This window comes from Mesitornis unicolor, unplaced genomic scaffold, assembly GCF_000695765.1.
Source record: "Mesitornis unicolor isolate BGI_N332 unplaced genomic scaffold, ASM69576v1 scaffold11571, whole genome shotgun sequence".
NCBI lineage: Eukaryota > Metazoa > Chordata > Aves > Mesitornithiformes > Mesitornithidae > Mesitornis > Mesitornis unicolor.
This window is the reverse complement of record NW_010161760.1, coordinates 63,379-73,496: the sequence shown is the minus strand read 5'-3', so window position 1 is coordinate 73,496 and position 10,118 is coordinate 63,379. Positions and strand designations below refer to the sequence as shown.

General features: G+C 44.8%; 1 protein-coding gene across 1 annotated transcript in view; it reads left to right on the top strand.

Annotated features, from left to right (window-relative positions):
• Nucleotides 1-3: 3 nt before the first annotated feature.
• Nucleotides 4-10,118, top strand: part of ZNF365 (zinc finger protein 365) — a gene marked incomplete at its 5' end in the record, with an annotated part of 16,491 nt that continues 6,376 nt past the window's right edge. The window contains 2 exons of the mRNA XM_010193439.1: nucleotides 4-614; nucleotides 9,361-9,541. Of these exons, the coding sequence (XP_010191741.1) occupies nucleotides 4-614; nucleotides 9,361-9,541 (792 nt within the window). The remainder of the gene's footprint in view (nucleotides 615-9,360; nucleotides 9,542-10,118) is intronic.

The window sequence follows — 10,118 nt, the reverse complement described above, 5'->3', positions numbered from 1 at the left end:
CTCTCCTCGCTGCGGGCGCACCTGGAGTACAGCCACAGCTACGAGGAGAGGAGCCTCCTGACCAAGAGCAGCCTCTTTGCACCCCTGAAAGACGCCGAGCCGATCTCCCCGCCGGAGCCCTCTTCCCAGGGCGGCCTGGGGAGCCCCGGCAGCGCCATCCAGCAAAAAGGGTCCTACCTGAATTTTTGCGATGCGTCCTGCGAGAGCTCGAAGCGCGGGCAGGCTCTGGAGGTGGAAGCTGAACGGCCGGTCTCCTACGTTGCAAACTATGTGTCGGCTGACTCCCCCGGCGAGCAGATTTCTAAACCCAGCCTCCCGGCCGCTGACTCCAAAGCCTCCTTTGAGGCACACGTTAGAGAAAAGTTTAACAGGATGGTAGAGGCTGTGGACAAAACCATCGAGAAGCGAATTGACAAGCTTACCAAAGAGCTGGCCCAGAAGACGGCGGAGCTGCTGGAGGTGCGGGCGGCTTTTGTGCAGCTGTCCCAGAAGAAGCAGGAGGTGCAGCGGCGGGAGCGGGCCCTGAGCAGGCAGGTGGATGTGGCGGTGGAGATGATCGCAGCCTTGAAGCAGCGCCTCACCGAGTCCGAGGAGGAGCTTCACCGAAAAGAGGAGTAAGTGGGGAGGCGAGAGCTGACAGCTTTGTGCGGGCTGGCCAGCACCTGTGGGAGTGAAGGCCTTTTGGGGGAGAAGAGGGAGGACGGTTCGGTTGCTTGCTGGTTATGAAAGGGCCTGATGCTTCCCACCTTCGGACCACTGTATTTCTAGTGTGGTAGCCTGTGTGACCATGTCCCCAGCAAAGCAGGGCACAGCTCACTGAGCAGGTGGCTTTCATGCTTCACTCCTCAGTGACTAACTTTCACACACTCTGATGTCTGTGTTGTGTCCCTGGTTTCATGGTGGTAGGGTCAAGTAGAAGCTATCATCAGCATGTAATCTGATTTACACTGACACCTCTAATCCATTTATCTTTTTAAGAAGAGATGGGTGGGTATGTGCTAGAGGAAGTATGTAGGAGTACCCAATAGCACCTTTTTCCTAAAGCCATCCCACCATGGTCAGTGGCCTGCCTGTGGAGTGGGACAGTCTCCCCTGCAGCAGCAAAGCTGTACCTGAGACAGTGATGAAAGGACCACATCCAAGTAGGTGTGTTAGATGGACACAGAACTGTGAAACTGAAGTCACCTATATGGGAATGGGAAGCAGATGCCAGAGTCGTTCTGACTAACCTAGACCATCTAAAAATACGTTCGTGATGCATCCATTAAATATGTAGTGATAGCTGATATATTATTTATACATGAACTACTTAGTTTATTCCACACTTGCTGAAACCTTTCAGGTTTTTTGGAGCAGCACAACTTATTTTAGAGGAGTGCAAATAAAGAGCCTTGGTAATGGAGTGCCTCTAAAACACAGCATCAGCTTACAAAGGTAAGATGAGAAGCATTAGTTGCCATGACGCTGATCTTAGAAGAAATAAGGAGGGTGGTGTAGGAGTTCAGTGTAGGAAGTTTGGAGGGCTTTCATCACTCCTGTAGTCTAACGACTAGAAAGGAGGATTCTTCTTCAGTAGGAGTCATCTATCTTGAAGCGGTGCTATAGATGTCCCAGGAAAAAGGACAGCAAAGGTGGTGAGATTTGAGCCTTTAAGGTGTGTATCTTCCTTGAAGAGATATTCAACAGAACCTCCAATTTCTGAAATATCAGGTGATCCTCCTGGAAGAGAAGAGTGAAAGACTCAAGGTGAAATTAAAGATAACAAGGGAACTGAGATAGATTTGAAAGTATGCTGAAGGGAGGCCACGAAGATAACTTACAGTTTGAAGCAGTTTTGGTATCCCTATCTAGGCAGGCTCCCCTTATGGGCTCTTTCACAGTGTATTTCATTCTCCTTGTTCTAGAAAAGTATCTTAGAGGGGTGGGATTGCTCTATGGAGGCCCTTCCACTACAGACTGGAGGGAGGAGGACCTCAGGTAAACAGCTGTCTTAGGCTAGATGCTGAACTTCAGATATAAGCTAAGTAGTGTGAATCTTACCCCAAACTAAATGCAGAATGTGTTTTTAAAATTCAAGGCTTGAGATCTATAGGGAAAACCTGACTGTCAGGAGAAAGCAGAAACCATTCAGTGGAGCAAAACCAGAGTTCTGCAGTGCTGCAGAAGAAGAAAAGAGCTTGTGGAAAAAGAGAAAGGGGGGAATAAAGTTATCTGGATAGGAAAAGTAGGTATGATGTGGGGAGGACAGCAAAGGACACTCATCTGTGAAAAGAACAAGGCAGCAAAAGTTATTTTTTACTATAATTAGGCAAAGACACGAGGAAGAGGCTGCTTGCCCCCTTGGCAGACTGCTCACTATCTGCAGTGGCAGACTGTGGTTCTGAGGTCAGAAAAGCCTGAACACAATGAGAGATGTGGGGAAACACTGTCCTTCACACTAGGACATTGCCAGAGTCAGGAAAGGGGCAGGAGCTCAGGTGAGTCCTGTTATAATTCTCGCCACCTTTGAAGGAGAAAGATGAATGCATAAGCAGATGAGGAGGTAGCTCCGAAGCTGGTGTCACAGGGAAGACTGAAGGTTATTTTACTAGTAAGAAACACTACCCAAAAGAGGCAGTTGCACGAGAAACTTCACCTGAGTGCCCAGGGTATTGCACTTCTAGGATTACTGCTAACTTGCTTCAGCTTTCAATGGAGAAGATAAAAAACCTTGGAAGCAAAAGCAGCGATAGGAATGAGTGAATAGCTATTACACACTAGTGTGTTCATTTCTAAAGGTAAATGAGCCTAGTGCTTGCTGGTGGGTAGGATGAAAGAATATCAGCCTGCAGTACCGAGGGGATAGAAAAGGAGTTGCCGTATGATCTTGCCTGTGCCTAGCCCCATAGTGTTGCCACTTAGAAGTCACTATGAAGGTACTCTGAGGAGGCTGGGAGGGTAGGCAAGGTGTAAGAATAGGTAGAGTTCACTTAGAAAAACTGAAAATATGTAATTTTTTTCCTTGTTCAGATGGTTTCTGCATTTCCCATCTTGGGGGATAACAAGAGGCAGTGCCATAGAAAAATGCACTCTCTGGCTTAATGATTAAAAGGTCATTGTATAATTTGCAGGACTAGTACTTCTAAGGGCAACTTTTCAGATTTGAACCTCTAAAAATGCCTGGGACACTTAGCTTTCTGCTAGTGGCAAGGAAGCACAGGATGGTATTGTCTGGTAGAGGGGGGAAGAAAGGATGTTCATGACTCTGGTAACAACAGAGTCACTTGTCTGGCTTTCTCATGGACTGCTGATAAATTCTGAGACCTGGCTACAGTCATTACTTTATGTGTTCAAAAACTTACTTGGTGTGCTGAAAAGACTTTCTCCTTCAAAAAAGGAAGATCTCAGCTTTGGCTTTGATTTCTGGAAGGAGTCCAGATGATTAGAAAGCCAAACAAGACTGCTTAATGGAAATTGCAGAAGCAGGAGTTCTCACTGCAGACTGTGGAAAGTCAAAGGCAGCCGTTAGGGACTGCTCTGGTACTTGCTGACCTTCGGAAAGAAATGCTTCATCAGTTTCTTTGGACTTTTTTATTTTCTAGAAGCAATCTTGTGAATATGGATAACTTTTCCCAAAACTAGCATTGATATTGAGCCACTGTAGCTGAAAATCTGTTCCTCTTTGTAAGAGGAAAAAGAAAATGCCTTCCCTGAAACACCTCGTAGGGTACTAATACACAGTTGAAGTAGTCTTACAACTTCTGTAGCACAGAAAAGTGTTACAGAAGTCACTCTTGTGTCACTTATTTTCATATTTAGAAAGCCAAAACGCCAAAGCTTTTTATGATTATCTGGGGGGGAAAGAAGAAAACTGGATATTCTAGAGAAGCAAGCACAGCTACCAAAGGCAGGTCTCAGTTCACCAACCTGCTTCAGTTGAGCCCTGGACAGTTTTGATGAGACACGGCTGCAGGGTCAAGATTTTGGCAGAGCTGCTGAGCGAATGAACGATTTAATTAGAAAATGTGCCCCAAAAGGGATTATCCAATGTTTGATGAAGGAGAATGCAACACTGAGTGAGTACTGTGATCTTAAAAAGAACACAGAAGCCTGTCCAAAGAGAGTAACACTGTGTTGAATAAGATATCAAGAAAACCACTGAAACTAAAAACAGCTATGATCTTCACTTCTAGAGGACACTAAGAGGCTTGTTTCTGGAAGTTAAGTAAGAAAATGAAACTAGCAGAGTTGGGTTTTCAGTAAGTCTGAACAGGGAAAGCATTTGAAGTTACAGTCCTCAACTGGCAGCTACCTTCAATGGTGACTTAAACGATTTCACTTTGCCTTCTAATTATAGGGTCAGAGCATTTTGTGGTACGTTGCCATATCTCTGACAGGAATTTCTTTAACCAGTCTAATGCATTTGTTTTGAGGCTGGCTGGTCATGCCTCTGCTCTGGCACAGCTTGTAGTGCGAGGGCTGTTTCAGAATAGTTACGGTGGGGAGTGGTTACTCTTACCACTGACTTCACCTTAAGTTCACAAGTAATGGAACTATCTGCAAGTAACATCTCAATGATTGGATTAAGAGTTCGCTTTTAGAGATCACTGCAATTTATGCTTCAAAACAGCAGCTTTCCTTAAAATAGGGATTTCAATTGTACAACAAAACGGTTTTCTGCTCTAAGTAGAATACGTATCATTCTTCTACCCTCAGTTTCAGGTGATCCCACTCCATCTTCCCCATTTCTTTTCATCTACCCACTCAAGAGATTGTTCCCCCTCCCCAGCTGCACTCATTCAAGCGTAGCATGACTATCCCACAGAATGGCTCTGTGAAATAAAGCATTTTAATCTCCACAGTGTCACCCCAGTAAGTTCAGGGCTTGGATCTAGCACACAGCCCACTGAATGGGTGCAACTGCTAGGACAGTAACTTTCTGAGGGGAGGAGGTGTGAACCTCTTAAATCGATTGTGCTGATAGCGGTGTAGGAATGTGAAACCACAAGCTAATGAATCGCAGATAGCAGCCTTCAAGCAGTAACACCAGTGGGATCATAGGTGAGGTCAGTGGCATTAACACTTAATAAATGGAAAATTTAAAATATTTTCATTAGTAAATCACTTGCATAATTTTCACAAGTAAACCACTTTACTACTTGCTGCAGTAGGAATTTTCCCATCTTCAGGCAAAACAATGTTTGGTTTTCCATTGCATTTAGGCAGAGTTATTAACTCCAAGTGCAGTTCTCTAAAGGCATTTGATACTTGAGTGCAGAATCTGCACAGAGCCTCATGCTTGTCTCCACCTACAGAACAGTTGCAGGTTTTGAAGTTGCTGTAAATAGTCCTAGGACGAGTATTATGCCTCTGTAGGAGGGCTTGGTCGCAATGTAAGAAATCATTAGCCTTTCTTGTCAGTTGTTAAGGAGCTGGAGCTGTCCCAGCCTCTGTGTCTACTCTAGGTATCGCATATGTAACTGCTGAAAGCCATACAAATACCAAGGGTGTCTGCAGGGTCCACATGCTAGCAACTGCTCTGGTAAACAAGAACTGCAGCTTAGTCCTGCAAGAAGCACTGCATAATCTTGTCCTAAAGGCAGAATAATAATTCTCACCTAATCAGTCTGATTTATAACTTTATTAACTCAGCTCATGCTGTTTCATGACAACAGCCTCCATAAAGAAGGTTTCAGGAAAAGTTTCAAGGCAGACTCTCTGCAGTTTTTCCATGAGGGCAGCTAGGCTGGAGTTGGAATGTAAAACACCAAATTAGTTAAGTTTGTTTAACTATAACAGGTTAACTCCCTGTCAGAGTCAGGATAAAATAAAAACTTTGGCAGCAAGTCTTTATTGCCTACAGTGAGTCCTTCTCTCTACACTACTTTTTCAGCTGAGTGCCTCTGAGTAGCCTGCTGCACTGCAATAAATTCCTCCTGGACTCCTCTGGTGCTGGGAAGAGCAGCCTGGCAGTACAGGCACCTCCTTCTCCTCTTGGACACCTCCTGGTTGCAGCCCCCTTGTCTGCTTTGTCTTTCCCTCTTGCTTGCCACAACCTGCTGGCAGTTTGATGTGCCCCCTGCTCTCTGGGCAGCCCCAGCAATCCCTCCTCCTGAAAGGTTTTGTCTGACAGGAGTACCCAAGACAAAGCAAAAAACCCATCTTTCTCCCTGCTGTCCAGTCACAGCTCTTCAACAAAATGTTTTGCTATACATCAGTATAGTAAACTGTGAGCAAAGAGGTGAGATCACTCTGCTGTCTGTTACAGAAATCTGAGCTGTGTGCACTGAGCATCATCCACTCTACTCAGAAAATTTAGTGGCACTATCTAGAGCTTACGGTGCTACAGCAAGTGCCAGGGTGCAGCTGAGCAAAAAGATCCAGGCGTTTGCAGGCTGATGGGCAGCGAGCAAATGGAGGAGCTGAGCAGAGTGGGAAAGAAATGATGCTGAGAGCAGAGGAGTTCAAGAGCAGTTAATAACTCATAACCTTTTCTTAATATAGCAGCAGTGCTCCAGATGTAGAATAGTCTGCACAGGGTAGCAGAGACCTCTCATTAGAAAGGGCAATGCTTCAGGTCTGAGACGGGCTTTAACAAATGATTCCTGTTTCAGGTGAGTGCAGCTGACAAGGCAGTTCTGTCAGGACACAGAACCCAGAGGACCTGTGCTGCTGTGCTCTGGTTTATGCTTCTACCAACTGGGCCCCACAATATTCATGGGCTCAGCTTTCCCTGACTTTGTGAGGAGCAGTGCCTGACCTCAGTGAACATTTATCGTTCCACAAGCATAAGAGCAGAGAGTGAAAGATTGAAATTTTATTACATAATGCCCCAAAAATTGGCAGAGGCCTGGAGAAATAAGTCAAAAGTAAAATAAAGAACATAAGCAAAAAAAATCATCACAGCTCTCTAGAAAGAGAATTGAAGGGAGAAGATCATCAGCATGGTTAAGAAGAAGTCTGGACAAACTACAAGAGACGAGAAAGGCAATTAAACAGATAAACAGCAGCTACAGGAAGCTACATGAGTTCTTGGAAACATTTCCCTATTGCTCATGGTGAGAGGAGGATAAAAATTCTTCTGGGAACTTCCTTCAGGTAGCCAAGGCAGAGCCATGGCACAGAGTGGGCTCTCTGAGGGAGAGATGTTGGAGCAAGTAGAGACACTCATTAGCAGCCCCTCCTTGGGGCTTGACATTGTTCTTTTGAGAGATGAGAATGAAGTGGAAACAAAGAAGGTGGCTGAACTAACAGAAGTGCTGCTTATCAGGGCAGGGCGTGTGACCGAGACCCAGTGAGTGGGGATATTCTGGCTCCTTTCTTTATAAAGGGAATTTACAGGATGCTGGTACCATTTCAGCTGAAGGAAATTTTTTAGACAAAGGTTATTAAAAACAGGTTCATAGGCTGTATAGAGGCAACTAAACAAACAGAAAAATGATGGAAGCGCTACTTCTGCTGCTAATAACAGTTTCTACAAATAATGGCACGTAGGATGCCAAGTTATATTGAGTAGTCTAGAAAGCAAGGAAAATACTAGGGAATTTATTGACACTATGTGTCTGTTCTCCTCCTGATAGTGATTGAAGTTTTCCAGAAAAAACACCGCTTCCCCCTGCCCCCTCTGTAGTACAGCTCCCTAAGGAGATACTTGTGGGTGATTTATTCATGCCACAGAGCAGGCTATTAATGAATGCTTTTGAATTACCTTTGCTGACACAACTACAAATGTTAGCATTCATGAAACTATTCACCCATTTAAAAACAAATGCCAAGTCCTCGATGCTTGTGGCCTCCCACTGCAGCAAAATGCGCAAACTGACAGCAGCTCCGAAAGGTGCATCCTTGTGGTGTACCAGGGTGGCTGCTCCTTGCTCTGCCCCAGCTTTGCCCCTGGAGGGGCAGCAGCCTGGCTGGCCATGCACAGTTCTCCCTCCTTACCCAAAGGGTGAGGGATTTGGAGCCAACCTGCAGAGTTTCTGTCCTTTTGAGCTTCCTGGTCGCTGTAAAAGAGGAGCCTACCAGAGTGCCAAGGGCTTCAGATTGCTCCTACACTAACACAAAAGCAGAGTGGCATCATGAAATCAGAGAAGTTACAGTGCTGTACGTGTGGTGAGAAGAAAACCCTAAAACGATCTTTATGTGTTTAGATTGGCTTCTTCCTAAGCATTCTTCAGGTTTTTTATTAGCAGGTTGCTCTGGGCAAGCCAATAATCACAGAAATTGTGCAATCTTGAAAGGGAATGGATTAAGTGAACTTAACAAACACGGTACCTCTGTTTCTTAAGCCAGATTTTGTGTAAGTTAATATCAACTAATACTCGTCGATGTTCTTCATCCAAACAATACGTACTTGGTTTTGCCTCGTTCCTACCATTACATGAGCCATGCAGACAGCCTCTTGCTGCACTCTGCTGTGGTAGAGTGCATAAGCACTGGTTCCCCCAACTCCCACCCCTTCATTGTTGTACAAAGCGAAAATTAACATGGTTTCATTGGCAGAGCAAGAACTGTTTATCCAGGCATTTATTAACTGGGGAAGTCCTACATGCTCAGATTTGTCATTTTTCATCATACCTACTTCACTCTGTAACTAAACTTCTCCCACCCAAAAACACCCGGTATCAGAGGTCTGCGTGGTGGCCTGGCTACTGATAGTAAACTGATTGGATGCAGAGTACTTCAAAATGAGCTATGTCTCAGTACAGAGCTGGAACCTTTCACAATCAGTGGTACTATCTGTTTCTTCCAGTTGTGTTACCAGACAAGAAACATTTCTCAACTCCTGACCTAAAACTTGCTCTTCCCACGCACATACGCCTTGGTCTATAATCTGTAGGTTATCTCTTAATCTCCCGTGCTCCCACTAGCTCCAGATCATAACGCTGCACTTTGACATACTTGCAGGATTGCAGCCAAAAGGAAGTTTAATGGCCCAAGTAGCTCTTTTAAGTTAGGAACCACCCCAGCAGCAACATTAAATTGCCGTTGTAAGATTGTGATGAACTGGGAAGATGAATCTGGGGGTTTATCCACTTCTCTTGTTTCAGGGCTGATATTCACATGGGTAAGTAAAAAAAAAAGAGGATTAGGTGGCTGTAGCTGTCTCCAGGTACCTCAAGAGGTGATGCTTAATGACATTTCTGCCCTGTCAGCCACTAAGGACTATTCGTAAGAGACCTAATAATGTGACGGAACTCCCTAAATCCACTGCCTATAAACTTAAATTCCGCATTCAGGGTTGCAGCTCTTCACTAAGTGTCCACAAAAAGGTTGAAATCTCTTAATAAAGGCGAAGGACGGTAATTTTCTGACAGTGGCAAGACCAGGGCCCTTCCCATTATTTAAATGTGGCCTCTTTGCAATGTTTCCATCTTGCAGAGAAGTTGTTACTTTCAACCACTTCCTGGAAGAAGCAGCAGAGAAAGAAGTGCGGGGGAAAGCCAGGCTCCAGCACTTCATTGAGAACCTGTTGCAGCGCGTGGATCTGGCAGAAAGGCAGCTAGAGTATTACCAAAATCAGCAGATGGTGTGCAACCATACCGACGTCAGCGACAACGTGGTAAGCCAGCCAAGTCCTTCTCTTGTCACCCACCACTGGAGGGAAGGTACTGGAGTTTGAATACAGGTGGGCGCAGTGGGACAGGCTAATTGCTACTTCAGACAGATTTGGATTAGTAAAATGTTTCATCAGGCTTATGTTATTTATGTTTTGAACTGCTATTTCACGTAAGTGAAAGGAGCAAAGGGTGTAAGAGCAGCAGTCACCAAAGATGGGAAAGGGAGAGCAGAGAATAGTGAAATGTTTGCCAGATATTTCCCTTTTTTCCCCAGTTTTGGCTATTGCTAATATTACTTTTGCAAGAAACACTTTCCTTTATGTTACTTAGTGACTTGGCAGTTTTTTGGAGATCTCTAAAGATTTTCAGGAAAGATGTAGATCCCTACAGAGGGTATGTCAGCCTGCTGGCAAGACGGGTTGCTTTCTGTACTTACCGATCGTGGGACTCTTAGAAACGTTGAATGGATTTCCACAGGCCTGTCTCCCACAGATTAGAAACCACAGCTGTCTGAACATTGTTTTTTTTTAAATACATGTTTCTTTAAAAACCCTCATTATTAATACTTCAACTCAGTAT